Below are 23,653 nucleotides of genomic sequence, written 5' to 3'. Positions count from 1 at the left end.
GCCATTTCAATTGAATTCAAATTTGTACTATGCAGTTGTGGTTACATTCTACTAATGCTCCAATTACATTATCAGGCAGGTGCCATCTCTGTTTTCTTCTTGGCACCTATTGAATACTTCCCTTTATCAAAAAGTCTTTTAAGTGGAGATTTTACCTCATTCTAGATTTGTATTGGATTTGTTGTTTTTATAGAGGATTTTTAAAAAAATATATGTGTTTTTACTGTTGATTTATTAATTGTTACACTGTACCAAGATGTTTCATAAGAAGCTATTAATAAATGGAAATAAATGGATAAACAATGCTTACAAAGCAACAAATTCTTTTGTGCGTCATAAAATGTACCCAGAGTTTCTCCACTGCAGTATCTGCATAATAGAGTAAGAAATCTGAGCATGTTTTGTGCTGTAAAAAATAATTTTTAAACAGATATCTTTTGCAAAAGCCAACAGAGCTGAAAAGAGGTTTTTTTAAAGGGCAGGGATTAAATGATCAAGCGGTTAGAGCATCTTCCTTATGAGAAAAGGTATTTGGGGCTATGGGTTCTTTTTTAAGTTGACAAAGGCAATAGAAACTTATAAAACTATGAATGGTGCAGAGAATGTCCTGATAGAAGTCATACTTGAAACTGAGGGGCCTTCAAAACAAGTTCTTTCTAATTTTAGTCAAACAAGTAATTTATAACATATAATTAACAGTTGGAATTTTTTAGCTTAATATACAGTGGTGGCCACATATTTAGGTAAAGCAGGGGCAGGAGGTGACTCAGAAATACAATAAATAAATGTATATTGCTTTTCACTTGGACAACTGTGTCAATTTCAGTTTCTAATTTTTCCAGTCCTACAATCAGTTCACTATACTTCTTTATCACTTTGCAGTTGTCGTTTTTTCAAAACCATCATAAAAAAATTGTCAGCATTTTAGTGCAAATTTCTCCTAAAACACACCTTTTAAAATGCAGTTTTGCCTGATGTGTACATTTCTGCAAGCAGCCTTCTCTAATATACTGCATTCTGTGTGCATTATTTTCACACATAATATGCATTTTTATGCAAACTTTCCCCTAATTATGTACTTTTGTACACTTTTTTTAGATGAACGGGAAAAAACCCCACCCATTTGGTAACATTCAAAGAAGTGAGAATATGCAAATTATCGAGGTTCTCACTAAAATGCTAAAGCAAATTTCTTCCCCCTCCCTACTTTCCACTAGAATTAGCTAAATCCATGATCTCTCAACGGCTTTTTCTGTCATGGTAAGGACCTGCAACAAAACGATGTTGTGTGGACCCATGCCTTCCAATAGTCTTGCTGCTCAGGATGTGAGCAGAGAATTCCTTAATTCAGTTATTCTGACCCTTCTTTTTCCACTCCTCCCCTTACTCCTCCCAACAGTCAGCCATCATTCTGTGGCTTCTGAACATGCTCGGGGTTCTCATTAGGTTATTGTGAAGGGTTCTTCCCCCATTCCATTTCCCTGCTTAAGGGCTTTTTTTCAGCGCGGGTACTTCTGCAAACCTTGGGATTTCTCCAAGCTTGCTGATACCTTCCTTTTCTTGTGCATGGATGGTGTTGTTTGGTTGGACAAAAGCACAATTCAAAGTGTTGGTGCTGACCTTTAAAGCCCCAAACGACCTCAGCCTAGTATACCTGAAGGAGTGTCTCCCCCCCCCCCATCGTTCTGCCCAGACACTGAGGTCCAGTGCCGAGGGCCTTCTGGTGGTTCTCTCACTGTGAGAAGCAAAGCTACAGGGAACCAGGCAGAGGGCCTTCTCGGTAGTGGCACCTGCCCTGTGGAACGCCCTCCCATCAGATGTCAAAGAGAACAACAACTACCAGACTTTTAGAAGACATCTGAAGGCAGCCCTGTTTGGGAAGCTCTTAATATCTGAAGGACTATTGTATTTTAATAGTTCATTGGAAGCCACCCAGAGTGGCTGGGGAAACCCAGGCAGATAGGCAGGGTATAAATTTATTATTATTATTATTATTATTATTATTATTATTATTATTATTATTTTGGATTGCTAAAGAGAACCATCAATTTCAGTGGCTTTGTGCCCCTGAGTGCCAGATGTTGCAGGTGAACAAAGGAGGGCTGTTGTGAGATGCTGGCTTGAGGGATTTCAGCCTGATCAACGAGGGCAGTTCTTAATGTTGCACAAATCCATGGTTAGATAGAGTTAGATAGATAAAGTGGCATTCAACTATGTTCTACTCAGAATAGCTGCATTTAAATGAATGGATTTATGTTATGCATGCCGATTATTTTCAGCCAGTCTACTCTGAGTAGGATTCGCATTGGCTACAACCCAGATAAAGCATATACTACTTCTACTAATTGATAGCATTCTCCAAAGAAACCTAAAGCCCACAGATTCACAGATATGTGCCCAAGATTCTTCTTACACTTTGCTCTTTTCCAAGAAAAAGATGCGCTCAGCCAGACAACAAGCCAACAAACACAGCTAGGAAACAGGGCAAAATTGGGGGCCAAATTCCACAATATTTTGCTGGTACTTTTCCTCGGAGAATAATATCCAAACACACACTGAGTAGAAAGGAAGAACAACCTCCTGCCTTCTCAGCTTTAAACTTGAGCAGTTCTTACTGGATTCAAGTCAACCCAATTTCATGGTTGCTTTAGGGTTACCTCCCCTGTATCTGCCAGGCTTCCTGTCCTTATAAACTTTTAAAATGTTGCTGGGTCTGTTCTAGGTACAGGAAAGTTCTACCGGCTGGATTTCTGTGTGAGACTCCAGATACCCTCCATCTTAATTTGCCTGGAGGGAAATTTGCTTGCGATAGGTAGGGTTCGGTGAATCTGTCAATTTAGATTTCTCTCTGCTTCCCATTTTTCCAGTTGTAAATACCGTTCTCTGCATTTCCACATACTTTTTGTTGTTGTTTAAGTTCTCGTGAAAATTCTTCAACATTTTAGCTTAAATGTCTCCTAATATGCACATTTTTTCATGCAATTTGCCCAATATAAATATTGTTTTTCAAATGACTTTTGTCATACACACACACACACTTTTATCTTCTTTACTGAAATCCATATATATCATACACGATCTTAAATACACGTACAAAGAAAAGGTAATAGTGATAATAATAACAACAACTTTTGCCTAATATAATGCATTTTTGCTCATTATTGTCACTAATGTATATACCGTATTTTTTGCTCTATAAGACTCACTTTTACCCTCCTAAAACAGTAAAGGGAAATGTGTGTGCGTCTTATGGAGCGAATGCAGGCTGCGCAGCTATCCCAGAAGCCAGAACAGCAAGAGGGATTGCTGCTTTCACTGCGCAGCGATCCCTCTTGCTGTTCTGGCTTCTGAGATTCAGAATATTTTTTTTCTTGTTTTCCTCCTCCAAAAACTAGGTGCGTCTTGTGGTCTGGTGCGTCTTATAGAGCGAAAAATACGGTACTTATATGCCCACTTCACCCTAATATAGACATTTTTGTCCACATTACTTGGCTGGATCAGCAGTTCATGCAGTCCTACATGTTAAGGATTACTCATATGAATAATTATAAAGGATTCAAGAGGGTCTGTGGTCCCAGGAGAAAATATTGGGGCTGGCAGGTAGGGATTAGTGGAAAGGGCTGGGGGCCGAGTTAGATGGTGACGATGGGTAAAATGAGAGTAATATAAAAATGGGCTAACCAGAACAAAATGACAAATGAAGATGCTGGATAAGACAAAAGCACACACACAAAAATCCTTTAAATAAATAGAGCAGCACACAAGCAACAAAAAAAGGGGACAGCAAAGCTAAACTATCAAAAGATAACTATGAGTTGTCCTTTTAAGTTGAGTGAAACAATTGGTCTTTTGTGGAGGTGAAAACAAATTGCAGGGCAGGTGTTGTTGTTTTTTAATCAAAGCACAAGGTGAGCTGAAGAAAAACCTTTATTTGGCAAGAACACTGACGCTGCAAGACCCTGGGGCACAATAGCTCCTAAGGAGACAGCGCTCAATGATTATCATAAGTAGAACTTATTTTAGGTGCAAAAGTAGTTCTCAGAACAATATTTTTAGGTCAGTTATATGAATTCTGCAAAACACTCCTCCCCCCCCCCCCCCCAAGTTTAGGTCAAGTTAAAAGGTTGTTTGCAAGCAGAGCGAAGAAATGAGCCAACTCTGAACTAGGAAATTCTAATAGCAAGAGATGCAAAAGTTCCTGCAAATTCAATCCCCAGTCGTAACTTTTCACCTTGATTTCAATAGGACCTAAGTGTAAATTTAGTCTTGATACAGCCCAATGTTGCTCTTTCCTCCCTCTCCTATGCAGAAGAATATTATAGAAACTGACTAGGAAGCTGATCAGCAGCAGTTTGAGAACAGGTTAAAAAAAAAGAAAGAGAAAGAAAGAAGCACAATTTCAAAATCACACAATTAAAACTAATGGAACTCGCCACCAGCAGGCATGGTGATGACCACTACTTTGGGCAGCTTTTAAAAGCACGATGAAACAAATTCATAGAGAAGGAGGAAGAGAAGTCTATCAATGGCTAGTAGCCATGTTGGCCCTTAGATGGAACTACCAGACACTGTAGGCAAGTAAAAGTGAAGGATAGGTTGACTACTTGCTCTGTTTGTGAGCTTTGAAACGACCCTAGTGAACAGCTAAGGGAGACACAATGTGGCATTGTTTCAATATTTGGTCTGATCCAGCAGAATTCTTTATGCCCAGGGTGAAGGATTGGCTCAGGGAGACAAAACGACATAAGCCAGAATTTACAAAACCGGACAACATGCTCTACAAACCCAAAAAGAGCTCTAGAATGCTCTCCCCCCCCCCCCATGGGGTCTTTATTAAGAGGAATTCTCAGAATAATTTGTGACATGATCAGGGGATGGAGGAAGGGGAGAATGTGCTACCCCCTCTTCCCACACTTTTATTTGGGGGGGGGGTGTACACAGGGGGCCTTGAAGGTGCCTAAAGCATCTCTTTGGATGCCAGCCAAAGAAAACAAAATGGTCACATGAATTTGGAAAGATTCAGAAATAGGAGACAATGAGTGATATTCAACAAAGTTTTACTCAGAGTAAACCATTAAATTAGTTATGCTCATCAATTACAATGAGTAAGTCATTATGATTACTATTAGCATCACTGATGTTATTATTTTAATTCATTTAAAACTTAGTTGAATACTACCCAAGATTCTTGCTAGTAATTGTACAGGGATTTTCCTTGTCTATATTGACTGCGCATCTATATTTCTTGCTAGTTGTTTGGATAACTTGATTTAAAAGCAGGGTTACAAATTTTAGTACTAAGTAAGTTAATAAATACAATTTTCTGATGTAACATTTCCCCAAACGTTAGACTGCATTTAAAACCATTTAGGGTCATCCCCCAGAGAAAACTGGTTTACAATCGAAAGACTACAGAGCCAAGAATGGGATGGGTGCCTTGAATGTGGGCCCAACATCCGAGGAAGTTTTCCTGTATATCCCATTCCCATTTCAGTGGCTTGTGCTGGAAAGCTTCCTCGGGGATTTTCGTTAGCAAGTAATGTGGTCAGTTGCTCAGCTGGTCCAAGTTTTTTGTGTCCTCAGCAACTAAAACCCCCTGATGGCTTGAAAGGCTGAGTCAGTCTTACCAGCCTTTAAAGCTCTTCTCCAGTCTACCTCCACTCTTCCTTAGCTGAATATTAAGCCCAGATATTATATTAAAAAACAGACACTCATTGGGTCTATCTAACAGTTTAGATGCAATCAAACCATGGTGGGAAATTTGTAGATGCAAAAACCATGAACTCAACGAAACAGAAAACTGCAATCACATCACGTTCATAGGTTCAGATCCATATTAAGCTGCAGAGATGAGTTATGATGACTTATTTCATCGGCACTTAAGTTCAACTGACTTAGTCTCTTGATACAACCTATAGACTTCAGCTGACTATCATTTTTCTTGGGACTCGAGAAGAATGGGAAGACAGCATCCTTGATGGAACACACACATCCACAAAGCACAGGCACCAAAAATAAATTGGGAAAGCACAATCCAGAAAGAGGTAGAAAGTTTACCATCCCCTCCTGCCATGGATTCCCCTTAAGCATCATCCAGACATAAGGGGGGGGGGGATTTTCCCCTCTACCACCCGGTTTGCAAAGAGCGAACATCCAACTGAAGATGTGCCAATGGGATTATTAAAAGAGGCTGTAAATTTAAGCTCCCTTGAGTGACAAACAACGGCGTTTCCTGCCTCGAAGGAAAGGATGAAAGATTTGTACTCACCACGCAAGAAGGTTGAAGAATAGGTTGTAAAGGAATCAAATATGCTGTTGGAAGCCATGACCCAAATCTACGACCCAGATTGTCTTTGAGCCTTACACTCCTTAGGAAACAAACAAAAAAGAAAACCATAAAAAGTTTAAACTGAAATGCAAAAAGAAAAGTGAAAAGGGGGGAAGAGGGGGAAAATCAAAAGAAGTTTTGTGCCTGTTTATAACCAAGAATCCGATTCCACAGCAGCACCACAGGAATGTTCAGCCACAAGTTTCTCAATAGAAGCATATGCGCGCCGGATCGTCATTAGGATGAAAGGGGAGGGGAAGGCAAACTAAGCTTTCAAAGAGATAGATACACACACATACCCCCCAAAAAGAAAAAGAAAAATATAATGTTTTGGAAGTACAGAAAGCAAAATGTATGAATGAAATACTGAATGAATGAATGAATGAATGAACGGAACTCACCTTATGCAGATCCAAAACACACGGCTGGTGTGGAAAAACACGAGGAGGAGGTAAACCTCCCTGCCGAGGTTCGGGTACTCCTTCTAAATTGTTGATTGCAGTCTGCTTGTGGTTCTGTGGTTGCCTGTGAGGCCTGAAAGAGTGTTATAAAGTCAACCCTACTTTCTGAGATGCAGATGACTCTAAATCATTATTTGTTGACTGGAAGAGCAGAGTCACCTGATCTGTGATGTCACCACCAGGCCCTGCAATATCTTTGTGGGTTCTTCTTGGTTTTTCTCTCCCCTTCAAAAAAAAAATTAAAATTACTGGTTTAGAACATTTTTGGTTCACAGGAGGCCTTGTTGACTCATTCACAGCTTATAACAAATGGCACTGAGAAGAAGCAGAATTTCAGCTGCTATGGGATTGGGCTTCCTTTTTCATGAATTGATGCTGTTGCCCTCGGAAAGGGAGTCAGGAAGAGCACTGCAGGTTTCCAATTGAAGTCGCCGCCCATTTAATATTCAGTGGTTTTCGCTTTCCTAACTGCTTTTTCTCTCTCCCACATTTACCACTTGTCTGTATCTTGTTTTATTTTTCTCCCCCTTTTGGCTTTCTAAGACCTTCAGCTCTACGAGTGACTATTCTTGCTGCCAAGACTAGTTCCATATGTGTTGATGGGTGGTTCCTCTTCAGAGGGATTTTCTGTGAATTAGTATTAAGTAAAAAATATGGAGCACATGCAGCAGAATAAACATCGTAGGCTGAAGAGCAGGAACGGTGGCCTTTTAAAAGTGCAAAGCACAGAATTTACAGGCGCTGCAGTGACTTGCAGAGCACATGCTCTGTGTGCAGAAGGTCCCTGGTTCAAATCCTTGGCATCTCTGGTGAAAAGGGATAGTAGGAAGCTGGCGGTGGGAGGAAAACACTCCGCTGAATGCCCTGGGGAGCTGCTGTCACTCAGAAGAGAGGACACTGATCTAGATGGCTTGAATCAGGCTAAAGCAACTTTGCATGCTTACACAAATATACAAATAAATAAAGAGCAAAATCACATAACAGAGACAAAATCTTGATCAAGAAAAGTCTTGATAACACTTTACTGAGGAAATGGAGCAAAACAGTGTATAAACTGAGGAGAAATAAATACAGAGGTTTCATAGCTCAGGCCTTATACATAAGAGGGAGGCACATAATCATATACACAGAGAAAAAACTCCCTCAGAACTACACAGCCAATAGATAGCTCAGTGAGCATTATGCCACTCTGCTTGGTTACTAAGTAACACCCCCACCAGTCCCCCATCTTGACTTTAACATTAACAAAATTAACCCTTAAGTTACAAAATGAATTATCCTTCCTGATGTACTTTTGCAATCATTCATTCGGAGGTATGGGGAAGGAACACAGGAGCCACATTACAATTAGTCAGACCACTGGACCACTGAGCTCAGTATTATCTACACTAGCTGGCCGTGGTTCTCGGGGGTTTTCAGGCAGGGGTTCTTTCCAGCTGTAGCTAGAGATACCAAGGAACGAACCTAGGACCTCCTTCATAAAAAGCCGATGCTGTACCACTGAGCTAAGGCCCTTTCCCATATGCAACTGTTATAGATGCACATACTGGGAATACGTTGTAGGCTCCACTTTCCTGTTAGCCCTGGGCCCCTCCGACTCTTAACCCAGGACTAGTTCCCTGCTGCCTATTACTCAGAGTCGGTCCAAAGCTAGTGACTTCCCGTGGATAAAACAAACTGCATCTGGGGCTGCATCTACTTGGTTTGTATGCCGAAGTGGGAGGGGTCACCCTGGAAGGCTGGAAAACAGAATATCTGCCTGTCAAGTTGAAAACTATCACTCCAGGGAGAAAGGTTCTAGCTGAGCCCTTTGCCTGCTATGGTTGCTGGTTCAGGTCAAATGCTCATCTAGTCCAGGACTCTGCCCTCACAGTGGCCAACCAGATGCCCACAAGAACCTGAGCACAACGGCACTCTCAACACCGACATAATTCCAAGCAACTGATATTCAGAAGCATTGTGCCTCTGATTGTGAAGGGAGAATATAGACATCATGACTAGCAGCCATTGATAGCCTTATCCCGTGTATTTCTTTAATCTTTTCAAGTCATACAAGTTGATGGCAATCGCCACCACTTGTGGGAGCAAATTCCAGAGTTTTACTAAATACATTGTGTAAAGGTGTACAGTGGTACCTCAGGTTAAGTACTTAATTCGTTCCGGAGGTCTGTTCTTAACCTGAAACTGTTCTTAACCTGAAGCACCACTTTAGCTAATGGGGCCTCCTGCTGCCGCCACGCCACCGGAGCACGATTTCTGTTCTCATCCTGAAGTTCTTAACCTGAAGCACTATTTCTGGGTTAGCGGAGTCTGTAGCCTGAAGCGTACGTAACCTGGAGTGTATGTAACCCGAGGTACCACTGTACTTTCTTTTGTCTGTCCAGAGTCTTTCAAAATTCAGTTTTTGTGGATGTCCCCAAGTTACATGGATGACACTCTGTATCAACTTGTAGAACCCTATCAGTCCCTCCCTTACTTGCATTTTCCATAAAGTAAAAAGCCCCAAATGTTGTTACCGTCCTCCTCCTTGCTTGTTTTCCAACTGCAGGTAATCATTTCTTTCCAAGCATAGGGAGGAAGCATTCAAAAATGTTTTTACCCAACAGCAGACTGAAGTGGTAACACTGCCTTCTTCTACCTTAGCATCCAGTCATCTCATTCTATCCCATGAATTTTTGCAAAACAATTTCTTCTTAAATAATGCAATTTTGTAGGTTACCTCCCCTAATATATATGTGCATTGTTATGCACACTTTACTATTGTGTGTGTGTGTGTGTGTGTGTGTGTGTGTGTGTGTGTTTACATATTACTTGGCTGGAGAACTGCACTTCAAAATTTGGAGAAGTGCAAATTTCCAAGGATGGCTCCATTTTGGTTTCTGTGTTGTTTCGGGAAGTGCAAATTAGGGATGTCTTTAAATGAGAACTCAATCAAATTTCTCCCCCATGCCTAAATTAGGCACTGGCCTGCCACTGGCATGAAAGCAGACAGACAGACATCTGCTCATATGCCCATACCAATTTGCATGTCTCTCCGGCTTGTGTCCCAGACAAGTTCTGAAGAACTACAGCAGCAAAATAAGCAGAGCAGCAAAGGCCAACAAAAAAAGCTATGGAAAGTCAATTTTTTAGTCATTTGGGGGAGGGGTTTCTGTCCAAACTGGATAGGAAGTCACTGCACATTTTAACAAAATTATAAAGTCATCAGACAAATTTGTTAACGTTAACAAATGTATTCAAATAAAATAGAACTTCAAAGATGAGTAAATACTATAGTCATTTCTTCAATTCTCTTGGCTTTGGCTAAGTCATGACAAACCTAGAATTCAAAGATGGAGGGCACAAGGAGAAGGGGACGACAGAGGACGAGATGGTTGGACAGTGTTCTCGAAACTACAAACATGAGTCTGACCAAACTACGGGAGACAGTGGAAGACAGAAGTGCCTGGCGTGCTCTGGTCCATGGAGTCATGAAGAGTCGGACACGACTAAATGACTAAACAACAAGTCATGGACGTTGCTATTTCTACAAGGGAATCAGGGTGCTGCTCATAGATGTGTTTCATTTCCCCACCCATCCTCCTAAACAACTCTGTAAAAAGATAAGGCTAAGTTAAAGACTTGTCAAAGTGAACTTTGTTGCTGAGTTAGGAAACTGAGGGCATAAGAATATAGACTAATTATGACCCTAGTGGTTAAGTCAATTCTCCAAGGATCCTGGCCTGGAAAAACCCCAGGGCTGACTCTACATCATTTCCTTAAAGCAAGAACTTACACAAACTACAGGTGGAAAGCACTATTTTAAAAGAAGCATCTCTTTGTCACTCACAAGGAAGGAGTGCCTCTCCCATGCCTGCTATGATATTATCAATGCTTCACCTAAAAAGCAAAAATGCTTCTTGCTTCAAAACCATTCATTTTTATTCTCATGCTTGTGTTTGCCTTTCAATATATAAAAAATAACTGGGGAAGTCTACAATAAAGCTTACAATAATAAAAATGCAATAAAACACCTTAAAGCGTACGGTCTGCAAATATATGGAAATCAGTGACTAAACGCAATCCTATAAAAGTTGTGTCAAAAATTCATGTTGAGCTCAGTGGGATTCACTCCCAGGTCAAGGTGTATTAAGGCTGCAGTCTCCTCATGAAAATAAACCAAAGAAGTCCTGTATTTTATTGCCTGGGAGTAAGCTTCATTGAACTCATTGGGACTTAGACTTCTGACTCCAGATGTACCTGACTACATTGCTATTTCATTAATTTGGTGACAGACCTACTTATTAGATGGGTTGCCATAGTCTTCTCTAGCAGTGGAAAACTTGGGGGCCAAATGCAGCCCCCCGGACCTCTCTGTCTGGTCATTGGGTCTCATCCCAGGCCACATATCCCACTGGACCCACTTCAAAGCCAAGTGGTTTTTGCAAGGCTGGAATATGGCCTTGAACTCTGAAAATGCCTATTCCTTGTGGAGGATAGAAGCTTGCTCTATGTACCGGTAAGTAACATTTACATTTGCATGGACAGGCGGAGTCCCCCCAACCGTAGGCGACTCCTGAGTGGAATAATGACTCAAGACAACCTGCTATGGGATTAAAATTGGCCACAACTTTATAAAGTTTCAGATGTAGGGAGACCTTGGCTCAGGCATTGGGCGTTTATCCTTCCTAGTGCCCAGCCGGGGATCTGGGGGACATCAGGGTTATCCAGAATGTGTGGGGATTGGGCTGGCTCTGGAAAATATATGTTCAAGCAGAGAGCCCGCCCCTGTTTTGCCACCATCTCAGGGAAGAGCAATGACAACCTCTCAACATATGGCCAATGCCTCCCCCAATGCTTCACGCCCCCCCCCCCCATTTAGGGAAGATAGACTAAAGGATTCCTCCCAAGGCCTGAAACTGCCAAAGTTGTGATGTTTTGTTACGGGGAAGGCAAAACTTGCCAATGCAGGAAAATTCCTTTCCGGCCCTTCAACAGCAACCATGACGTAGAAGCGCCCGCGTACCTGTGGAGAAGAGGTTAACCTGCAAAAGAAGGCTTAACTGAGGGAGGGCAGGGTGGGAGAAGCTCTGGAGCCAACTGACGATTCCCAGGTAAGATCCACCCTCTGTTGTGTGAGGAGGGCGGTCCCTCCCCCTACCTGGCCAATCCCCTGGCAACGCCTCCCCAGGCGGGATTGGGCAATTGGCTGAGGTAGGCAGAGACCTCCAGGTATCCAGCCTGAGGAGTGCGAAACCAGCCCATACTGCCAGGAGCCACATGGGATCGGGGGGGGGGGGCTGCGTGCGACCATGCAAAAGGCAACCCCCCCCCCCATTTGATGTGGGGAGTGGTCATTCTTTCTCTATCCATCACTGGCACGTGGCCTTTAGAAAGTTGTTCAGAAGGGAATGCAAGCCTTGGGCTGAAAAACGTTCCATACCCCAGGTCTTATGCCTTGGTTTTGAGGGCTGAATAGAGCAAAGAGTTGCCACCACTTTTTTCTGTAATTATTTTCAGGGAAATTATCCTCCGTTTCTACAGAACAGGGCTCAGCTGTTTAAAAGGAACTGAAATAAAGTAGGGATTGGCAGAGGGAGAGGTTTACACTGATGATTTTATAGCAACAAAAAAGAGACGGGGGGGGAGGAGGAAGGGAAACAGCAAAAGAGCCTTTAGACTATCTGGCCATCCCTCGACCATCTGCCTCAGAGATGCACAGAGAAGGGTCTATGAGACTTCACAACGTTTCCTTGTCTCCTGTTCAAACCGCAGCGCGAACACTCTCAGGTCCCTACTTTTCCACATTGTATCTTCCTGGCTGGCCATGTAACACCGGAAAAAATGCCGAGCTGCAAGTCATGTTCACGACTCCTTTGATAGGCCTTAACAGACAGCCAAGGGAAGCGACGATGACGGGGCAGAAAATTCCTCAAACTTTGCACAGCGCTGTGAAGCAGAGGTCATGTCTCTCCTCACCTTACATGTCCAGAATGCATAAAACCTCAAAAATGTGTGGGGAGGGGAATATGGGGGGAGAGAACAGCAGCAGAGTTTCATTTTTAAAGGGTCCTTCACTCAGCAATATTTATTGGAGTTCAAAATTTAAAACACACATGTGCAATGTTTATGTATTTGATTCTCTGTTCATTTAAATTGATTTATAGTGGACACTCGGGTTGTGAACGTGATCCATGCGGGATGCACGTTCACAACCCACAGCGTTTGCAACCCGCGTCTGCACACGTGCAGGTTGCGACTTGGCACTTCTGTGCATGCACAACTGCCAAAACCCGGAGGTAACCCGTTCCAGTACTTCCAGTACTGTATCTACATTTATTTAAATGTAAATCCCTTTTTTTCCAGCCCACAAAGCATCCTCACAGTCAAACTTCAGATAAAATTTCAGATCCTCAAACGGGTAACTCCCTCCCAATTCTTTTACTAGGTAGTTGACAGAAAAGTGAGGGAAGAAGACACACACCCTCAGTTTGTTGTTTAAATCATTCTGTCGGCTTAATCCTACATACAGAGGGTGCATGCCCTCTGGAATCAGTTACCAACTGAAATTAGGTAAGCATCTAGTATCTTGATATTTATTGAATATATTTTCGTTTAAGATGGTTTTCCCTGAAGTCTAAGCCAGTCCTTCTATGCAATATCAATAAGGAGGGGGGAGAAATTCCATTCAAATCACATTTAAAGGTGAACCCGCCTAATCTGCACTTCCCCAAACAATATGCAAGCCAAAACACAGCCATCCTTTGAGATGCACACCTCTCCAAATTTTGCAGTGCGGTTTCCAGCCTGTAATGTGTGCAAAAATGAGTCCTTTAAAGTGTGTGTCAAGATGCATATATTAATGAATATAAAGTACAAAAATGCATTTTGTTGCAGTCAACCTACTATTACATAGAGTAGACCCATTGGAATGAATAGCAATGACTAACTTGGGTCTGTTAACTTCAGTGGGACTACTAGGAGTAAAAATTAAAGGTAAAGGTAAAGGGACCCCTGACCATTAGGTCCAGTCGTGACTGACTCTGGGGTTGCGGCGCTCATCTCATTTTATTGGCCGAGGGAGCCAGTGTACAGCTTCCAGGTCATGTGGCCAGCATGACTAAGCCACTTCTGGCGAACCAGAGCAGCGCACGGAAATGCCGTTTACCTTCCCGCCAGAGCGGTACCTATTTATCTACTTGTACTTTGACGTGCTTTCAAACTGCTAGGTGGGCAGGAGCAGGGACCAAGCAATGGGAGCTCACCCCATCGTGGGGATTCAAACCGCCAAGCTTCCAATCGGCAAGTCCTAGGCTCTGTGGTTTAACCCACAGCGCCACCCGCGTCCGGAGTAAAAGTTAGTTGAATGTAATACATTATATTAGGGAAAAGAGAATTGCAGGCATGTATTTTAGGCAACATTGCATACAAAAATGCCCTGATTGCACCACTAATTTCCAGCACTAATTCAGAACCCTTTGCTTGCAAACAGTTGTGGGAAACCTGAAGCCCTCCTGATGTTGCCAAACAACAGCTCACATTGTCCCTAACCATTTGCCATGCTGGCTAGGGTTGATGGGAGATGGAGGCTACCAACACCTGCTTCTTCATCTCAAACTTGTGGAGAAGAGACAGGTGAGGCAAAAGCTTACATATTCCCAGGTATTCATCTATGCCCTCCTAGGAAGGCCTCCCACTTAGAGCCTGTCTGGTGTATGTCCCCAAGTCGCCTGTCCATGTGGTACAGCACTGGTGTAATTGTAGTGACTAGGAGTGTGTGATGGCTAAGAGTGTTCAATTCTTTCCTCAGCCACAAACAAACCAAATGGTCTTGGGCAAGTGTTCTTTCACCCCTTCATCTGCAGAATGAGGATAATAATATTCTCATGTGCCTTATGAGGCAGTTGTTTAGAGTACAGTAAATGTTAAAAGCATTTAGTATGATAGGTACTACTGAGTTGTTGTTTTAAATTGTTTCCTGATCTGCGCTGTTTAGAACTGCTAAACTTTGACAGGCACAAACCTTACTGGGATTTTTTTGGGTCCTGTTCCATCTGAAAGGTATTTAAGGGGTTGAAGACTTTGCTTCCATGCAATTGTGTGGGTTTTTTCCTCCCCTTTCTTGGCAATGAAATCCCCTCCTCTTTGGTTAAATCACTGCATTTTTTTCCATGGGTGTGTCTTAACAAAAACTAAACACTCCAGTTTTGCTCATGGAGTCAACCCTAAGGGCTTATTATGTGGTGTAGAAATTGGTGGGTATCCCATATGTTATCCATATACTGTACCAGGGAACTTAACATGGCATTTAACAGCTAGTCCCAAATTTCACTCTCTAAATTCCATACACATCTCTAGATGTATAACAGTTCTGCTCACATATTTATAGCCCATACCTATGTAAGGTTACTCAGAAGTAAATCCCTACTGAGATCAAACCATTTACGTCAAAATTTCAAATATAGCCAGGATAAGACTAGATGGGACCAGCAAAAGCATTTAAAGCAGGAATGGGAGGCAATGGCTTGGGGATATTTGCAGATTTAGGCTGCAAATTTCTTAACGCCTATGTACATACATGGGACTGACTCATTGAATTCCATGGGGCTTATGTGTGAGCCTCTTGGGCTTGCCGATTGAAAGGTTGACTGTTTGAATCCCCGTGATGGGGTGAGCTCCCATTGCTCTGTCCTAGCTCCTGCCAACCTAGCAGTTTGAAAGCACACCAGTGCAAGTAGATAAATAGGTACCGCTGTGGCGGGAAGGTAAATGGCGTTTCTGTGCGCTCTGGTTTCCATCACGGTGTTCTGTTGTCCCAGAAGCAGTTTAGTCATGCTGGCCACATGATCCAGAAAGCTGTCTGTGGACAAAAACTGGCTCCCTTGGCCTGAAAGCAAGATGAGCGCCATACCCCAGTCTCCATTGAATGGACTCGTCCAGGGGTCCTTTAGCTTTACCTAGGCATTGCTGTGATCCTTTGTACACTTATTGGGAATAGAGATGGAAAAGCAGAGCTTTCTGTTTCTCATTTCACTAACCTTAAATTCAGTTCGCAACATTTCTGCAGCAGTTTGAGATTTATTTATTTAAATCCTCATGAAAATTCTTCAGCATTTTAGTGTAATCGTCTCCTAATAAAGACATTTTTGTATGCAGGCTTGATTAATGTACATATTTTTGGAACTCAATTTCCCCTAATGTAACACATTTTTGTATGTTATTCTCTTTTCTTTCTTTTTGGTGTGTTATTTTCTCTGGTTATGGAACAATTGATTGGTTCAAAATTGGGAAAGGAGTACGACAAGGCTGTATATTGTCTCCCTGCTTATTTAACTTATATGCAGAATTCATCATGCGAAAGGCTGGGCTGGATGAATCCCAAGCCGGAATTAAGATTGCCGGAAGAAATATCAACAACCTCAGATATGCAGATGACACAACCTTGATGGCAGAAAGTGAGGAGGAATTAAAGAACCTTTTAATGAGGGTGAAAGAGGAGAGCGCAAAATATGGTCTGAAGCTCAACATCAAAAAAATGAAGATCATGGCAACTGGTCCCATCACCTCCTGGCAAATAGAAGGGAAAGAAATGGAGGCAGTGAGAGATTTTACTTTCTTGGGCTCCACGATCACTGCAGATAGTGACAGCAGTCACGAAATTAAAAGACGCCTGCTTCTTGGGAGAAAAGCAATGACAAACCTAGACAGCATCTTAAAAAGCAGAGACATCACCTTGCCAACAAAGGTCCATATAGTTAAAGCTATGGTTTTCCCAGTTGTGATGTATGGAAGTGAGAGCTGGACCATAAAGAAGGCTGATCGCTGAAGAATTGATGCTTTTGAATTATGGTGCTGGAGGAGACTCTTGAGAGTCCCATGGACTGCAAGAAGATCAAACCTATCCATTCTGAAGGAAATCAGCCCTGAGTGCTCACTGGAAGAACAGATCCTGAAGCTGAGGCTCCAATACTTTGGCCACCTCATGAGAAGAGAAGACTCCCTGGAAAAGACCCTGATGCTGGGAAAGATGGAGGGCACAAGGAGAAGGGGACGACAGAGGACAAGATGGTTGCTCAGTGTTCTCAAAGCTACCAGCATGAGTTTGACCAAACTGCGGGAGGCAGTGGAAGACAGAAGCGCCTGGCGTGCTCTGGTCCATGGGGTCACGAAGAGTCGGACACGACTAAACGACAACAAATTTTCTCTAATATCATGTTTATGCATACTTCCCCCTAATATATTCATTTCAGTAAACAATTGTGGGTTGCAGAGCAGCTTCAGAACATTTCGGAAAAGTGCAAATTTCAAAGGATAGATGTACTTTGAGTCACATATTTTTTCAGAAAGTGTAAATGTGTAAGATTCATAAGATCCCTAATTGGGATTAGGGATGGGTGACAAATTCAAGTATGCTCTCAGTTAAAGGTGAACTTCCCTAATTTTCACTTACATAATTCAATATATGAAATGAAACACACACATCTTCGGAATTCTCACTTTTCTGAATTTTGCAGTGTAGTTCTCTAATCAAGTAAGATATGCAAAATGCATACGTAATAGTAATGTGTGCATAAAAATGCATATATTTGTGACACTAACACACAAACAGGCATTATACAACATGTATATTAGGTAAGATGGCATTAAAATGTAAACAGTAGGAGAAATCTGCTTGAAAGTGCTGGTGTGTTTTCATAAAGACTTTTTTTAATGCAAACTGATTTGGTAATGTGGAGAACTGAACAAAACTGTAAAAATGAGAAATGGAGAAAGCAAAATTGACAGATTTAATGATCCCTGCTTCTAAATAGGTATGCATCATTGCATTGCAGTTCTCATAAAGTCACCAGTTGGAGTAAAAATATTTTGCTTACATAAAAAGGTGCCTCAGAGAACTGGGCAGTAGACTTTAATATTTTAAAAAGTCATTTTCAATATAAATACTTATAAAAAAAATCTAAATTAGAAGTGCTATCTTAGGAGATTCATCTCTGCCTTTGTGTGCGAGAAAGCCTCCTCAAAGCTTATTTTTTCTGTGACCCATGCATGCATCAGCTTAAAGCAATGAGGCTCTCCTGCCCCCACTTTCAAAGTCTTTCTTCTTGTTGTCAAAATCAAATTAACGCTGAGTTTATAGATTGATGCATCACTTGACTGACTAAACACATAGTTTATCCTAAAATTCCTTTAACCAGGTAACTCACAGCCCTATTGAACCCAAACACAAACTTTTTAGAAATCTCTCCAGATTGGCTTTTTAAAATGGAAGGAAAGAAGCAATATTGCTATTTAAAATTCCCAGTTTAGATAGACCTTAAAAATATACTTTTACATTTTTTCATACAGTTGGTAAGTTGATCAACAAAGGGTATTTAACAACAAAATACATACAAAGTTGGTAAATGGAGACTTTCTACTGGAAACAAAGGGGTAGATTTTTTTTATTTATTTATTTTTATGTTACAAAACAGGCGTGCCAAGGGAGAGACTGGCGCAGATGAGTCTGGGGACAGACAGTTTGCTGTGGTTGCCATCCTAACCAAAACGCCACAGGAAACCACTAAGTCTAAACAAGAGATTGACATTGTGCCAGACCTTCTCTGCTTCCCAAAATGGCAGGGAGCCAAACCTTGGAGGGCCTGATGTTCCCTGGGTGTTGGGACCAGCTTCCTGGGGCATTTCCTCTCCAGCCTTGTCCTTTCAACCCTAAAAGCAGGGATAGGGAATATTTTGCAGCCAAAGGAAGACTTGCTAATACTGTAGAGGCCTCTTCATTATGGTGGCCACTTATATATTGCCAAAAAGAGGAACTATTTCACGAAAACAGATGGCAAAAGAGGAAAACAGATTTGCAGAATACTTGCATATGATAATTTGTTTATATTGTTTTAGCTTCAGAAACAATTACTGTTGAATATAAATCTAATACATCTCACCATTGTAAAGATATATTTGCGCAGATCTGCCATGGGAGTGATATACATTTGATTTGAATTCCCCCAATCAAGAAAGCTAAGAGTGTCTGTCTTCAATGCGGGGTTCTGCAACCAAAATATGTATATTAAGGGAAAGTGCCCACAAAAATACATGTATCAGTAAAAGTAACATTATCTTAGGCAAAATTGCTTGCAAACATGCATATATTAGGCAAAAGTAGGAGAAATATGTATGAAAATGCATGTGAATTTTTGTGCAGACTTCAAAACAAATCCACAAACTGATTTAAAAATGAGATGAACTGAATTTATGACTGAATTGAATTAAAACTAAGAAGCTGAATATTACTTATTTGTCCATCTCTACAGCAGGGTGGGAAAGAAAGGCTGACCTGGCAAACTTTGTGCCTGCTCACTCTGCTGATGGACAATTTCGAAGCCCTTAATGTTCCCTTCATTTTTTTTATGTTTAAATTGGTTTGGGGCTAGACAGTCTTTCAAATGGTCCTGACTGAGCAGCATAGTGTTGTTCAGGAAACATTTAAACCTTGTTCTGAATGCCCACTGCCCCTGCTTTTATAGATCATATTAGAAGTTTTGAATCTTTCATACTAGATGGTATTCAGTGTGTACACACAGCCTTGCCTAACATGCCCTAGTGGATGCTCTTGTCTCCCCACCCCAGCTAAGGTAGCAACTCACACATTGCTAAAGCTTAGGAAATCATCTGAAAAATTTATCTGGATAAATTTGCATATGCCAAATTGATTGGATAGATGCAGATTTAGAAAGTAATTGGTTGTTGTTTTTTTAAAAAATACAATACTGTAGTGGAAAAGAGTGTGATGAGGCGAGTTGCCTGTGCCTGTTCAATCTGCTGTCCAGCTGCTGCTAACTGTGGGTGGGCACCTTCAAGCCCCCTCCTACTTTCCCTTCTTAGGTGTCCTTATTCTAGGGCTGGTCAGCCAGATGGGTGGTGTATAAATAAATCATCATCATCATCATTATCATCTTTATTATTATATTTTCCCCCTTGCTGGACCCCCTCCTCTTTGTCACCACTGCCTGTTCATTCCTGCTCTCCCAATCACATCACTGGTTTTCCCATCTCCTTGCTATTGAGGTTCTTTGTGTGTCTATCAGTACGCAGAGTGAAGCATCCACCTCAGTTGGCTGATTTGTGCCTTAATACTTTGACCGGTATGGAGATTCTCGACTGGTGGGGGAGGGAGGCACCATTTGATGCTCTGTCTCAGGCAGCAAAATGACTTGGGCTGGTCATCCTTGCATGCTTGGAAAGGGCAAGTGAACAGACGGCAATAGCAAGGAGGAGAAAGAGCAGGGCAGTCAGCAATAGGCCCACAGCTAGGATATTGGCCTTAGCAGGTACCCAAGTCTCTTGATCTCTGGTGGTCCCAGAGTGGTTTAAATAAAGAGAACAATTTAAACAAGTACAATTAAAAATAATAAAATGAAAACCACAAGAAATATCATAACAACAGCAGAGAACTGCAGTCCTCGGAAATCCAAGATTATTCATTCCCTTTCTTGTTTTCTCTTTTTAAAAAAAACTGCTCTAAAGATTACCAAGGATACAATCGTATAAGCACACTTACAGTGGTACCTCGGGTTAAGTACTTAATTCGTTCCGGAGGTCCATACTTAACATGAAACGGTTCTTAACCTGAAGCACCACTTTAGCTAATGGGGCCTCCTGCTGCTGCTGCGCCGCAGGAGCACGATTTCTGTTCTCATCCTGAAGCAAAGTTATTAACCCGAGGTACTATTTCTGGGTTAGCAGAGTCTGTAACCTGAAGCGTCTGTAACCCGAGGTACCACTGTACTTGGAATATAAAAAAACCAATAAGACAGGTTATGAGGGGCTTGCTGAGGATGGCAGGACAGTCCCCCATTCACCCTCATTGACCAACATTCACTGTCTACAGGTTCCCACCCTGACCTATGTTGAAAGGCTATAGATGTTGGAGCCTTTTAGCTTAGAAGATAAAAGACAGGCATGAAAGTATATATTAAAATGCTGGCTGATCTGAAGGAAGCAAAGGGAGAGAAAAGAAGCTCACACCCCACCCTTTGATACTAGAATTTGGGGGCTAATGCCATGAAATTCAGGTCTGACATAAAGAAAACACTGCTCCGTTTACATGCCACACACTTGACACATGGCTTTCATTACCACAGGGGCTGGAGATGGCTTCTCTGGTTTAGACTGGCGGTTTTAGATGGATCAGAGACATGCAGGGAGGAGAGCTCAGAGACTGGCTGTTCATTCACCACGACAACTAAACAAGAGTGGGTGCCTGGCAACAGGAGAAAAGTTACCTCTATCATGGCCCCCACTTCCTTCCCCCAGAAGACACTAGTGGGAAGGGTGGCTCTAAGGAAGACCAAGAAATGCCACTGGAACAATTCCCATCATTTCTGACTATCGGCCATGCTAACTAGGGCTGATGGGAGCTGTAATCCAACAACATCTGGAGGGGGACAATATGTTATTTTTGTTCCCGATACCATACCTGAGTGTCATTTTATTATGAGAATCCTTTGTAACCTGCTTTGGGAGCCTCTCGGGGCTATAAATTAGGATAACAGTATTTTTCTCTTTTTTAGTAGGAACAGGCTCACATTGATGTAAGTTTACATGAAATGAGTGGTTAATTGGACCACTCTTTACTTTATACAAACTGTATATATAAAATACTTTTGCAGAATGCTGCTCGACCCTCAACCAGTCAACTGTGAGAATATAAATATGCCTCCTCCCCAATCAATACTATAATAAGCATAAGCTTGCAAAACAGAGAACCTATAAGTCTTCATCTTTCATTTCTTTCTGTCAAAGACTGCTTCCTTGCAACAAATATTGTTCCTCCTCTCTGGCCCCTTTCCCTCCATAAATGGTAGCGAGCCAGAATGAATCCTCCAAAAATCATAATTCGGCCTACAAACATTTATATGGACGCTTGTGGCAACATAACAGTGATCACCATGCCTCGCTTCAAGAGGACAGGAGGCGATTCAGTAGTGATCCGTCAGCTCTGGTTGATTCACCGAGGTAAAGGAGAATTACAGGGCCCACTGGAGATACGATGAGCCAAATTCCACACTCCTGCAGGAACTGTTCCATGCAATCACTGAGCATGTTAACATATCGGGCGCAAAGCTCACGGGACTGTAGCAAAAGCGTATCACAGCCCTCCTGCTTTGGGCTTTAAATACCATCTTCCTGTTTCCATTGGAAACCATAGCAAAACTTGCAACACAGAGGGTAGAGGGAGAAGAACAACTTTAGCAATCAAACTGTAGTAATATTGTTAGTGTTGAATATAATAAGAGCCCTACCAAAGACCCATGTAATCCAGCAGTCTCTTCTCATGGTGACCAACTAGATGCCCACAAGCAGCACCTAAGCGCAACAGCACTCTCCCTACTGGCAATTACCAGCAACTGGCATTCAAAGGCATACATAATGCAGTGGGGGAAACCACTGGTGGAGGAAGAAGAGTGCGGGGGGAGCGCACCATCCTGGGCAGCGCGCCCCCTAGGATGCGTGCCAGCCTCGCCCCCGCCTGCTCTCCACCCCCCGGTGCCAGAGCATGAAGCTCCACCACTGGGGAACACAACATATGCATGATGGCTAGCAGCCTGATCTTCCATGAATTTGTCTAATCCTCTTCTATAGCTATCCAAGTTAATGGTCTCCATCACTGCATTTGGTGAGAGTGAATTCCATATTTTAACTATGTGCTGCCCAAAGAAGTCCCCCTTTTTGTCTGCCCTGAATCTTCCATCATTCAACTTTATTGGATGTCCCTGAGTTCTAGTAGTATGAAAAGAGAAAAAACTTATCTCTGTCCACTTTCTTAACACTATGCATAATTTTATGCACTCCTATCATGTCTCTCCGTATAGTTAAAGCCATGGTTTTCCCAGTAGTGATGTATGGAAGTGAGAGCTGGACCATAAAGAAGGCTGATCGCCGAAGAATTGATGCTTTTGAATTATGGTGCTGGAGGAGACTCTTGAGAGTCCCATGGACTGCAAGAAGATCAAACGTATCCATTCTTAAGGAAATCAGCCCTGAGTGCTCACAGGAAGGACAGATCCTGAAGCTGAGGCTCCAATACTTTGGCCACCTCATGAGAAGAGAAGACTCCCTGCAAAAGACCCTGATGTTGGGAAAGATGAAGGGCACAAGAAGAAGGGGACGACAGAGGACAAGATGGCTGGACAGTGTTCTCGAAGCTACAAACATGAGTTTGACCAAACTGCGGGAGGCAGTGGAAGACAGAAGCGCCTGGCGTGCTCTGGTCCATGGGGTCACGAAGAGTCGGACACGACTAAACGACTAAACAACAACAATCATGTCTCTTCTTCCTCACCTTTTCTCTGAACTAAAAAGTACCAGATGCTGTAACCTTTCCTCACAAAGGAGCAGGCCTGGCATTAGTAAGTGGTTTTCTGGGGCAGCTGCAGAGAGGCAATTACCACTCCTGACAAGGACTGCCTTTCCTGATGTTCTGATGGGTAGCAATATAGTTGCTCACAGTGGGGTGTGTCAGGGACCCCAGGTTCCACAGCCTCACTTATCACATGTACATGTGTGTGTGCTTCTTTATTTATTTATTTTCATTGCCACCAATTCCCTCAGAATATTTCAAAACTTCCTGGCAGTGTGGCTGGGTTTGGACAAAAGAGTCTAACCATTAGTGACAAGAGAAACTTAAACTTGTTTAATAAGGGGATTTTATATACACAAGGGAAAACTCAGGGCTGGCCCACCCATGAGGTGGACTGAAACAGCCACCTCAGGTGGCAAAATCCTGTGGGGCGGAGCCTCTATAGGAGCCCCACCCACCCCTGCTGCCACTGCTGGGGTCTCTCTCTCACTGAACCTGTCACCTAGCAACCACTGCTAGACAGGCCTCTAA

The 23,653-nt window shown here is 42.3% G+C and overlaps 1 protein-coding gene across 3 annotated transcripts in view; it reads right to left on the bottom strand.

Moving 5' to 3' along the window:
* Positions 1–23,653, bottom strand: part of RUNX3 (RUNX family transcription factor 3) — a 151,594-nt gene that overhangs the window by 114,710 nt on the left and 13,231 nt on the right. The window contains exons 1-4 of one of the 3 annotated variants that reach the window (XM_081016814.1): positions 18,705–18,788; positions 6,949–7,014; positions 6,730–6,862; positions 6,269–6,368 (exon numbers count right to left, since the gene is read on the bottom strand). In XM_081016814.1, the coding sequence (XP_080872940.1) occupies positions 6,269–6,326 (58 nt within the window). In that variant the 5' untranslated portion in view covers positions 6,327–6,368; positions 6,730–6,862; positions 6,949–7,014; positions 18,705–18,788. Of the gene's footprint in view, positions 1–6,268; positions 6,369–6,729; positions 6,863–6,948; positions 7,015–18,704; positions 18,789–23,653 lie in introns of those variants that run through there. The other 2 variants (XM_081016816.1, XM_081016815.1) reach the window with 2 other exon arrangements.

Source organism: Podarcis pityusensis (genome assembly GCF_964106645.2).
Source record: "Podarcis pityusensis genome assembly, chromosome: 8".
Taxonomy (NCBI): Eukaryota; Metazoa; Chordata; class Lepidosauria; order Squamata; family Lacertidae; genus Podarcis; species Podarcis pityusensis.
This window is presented reverse-complemented; position numbering and strand designations above follow the sequence as displayed.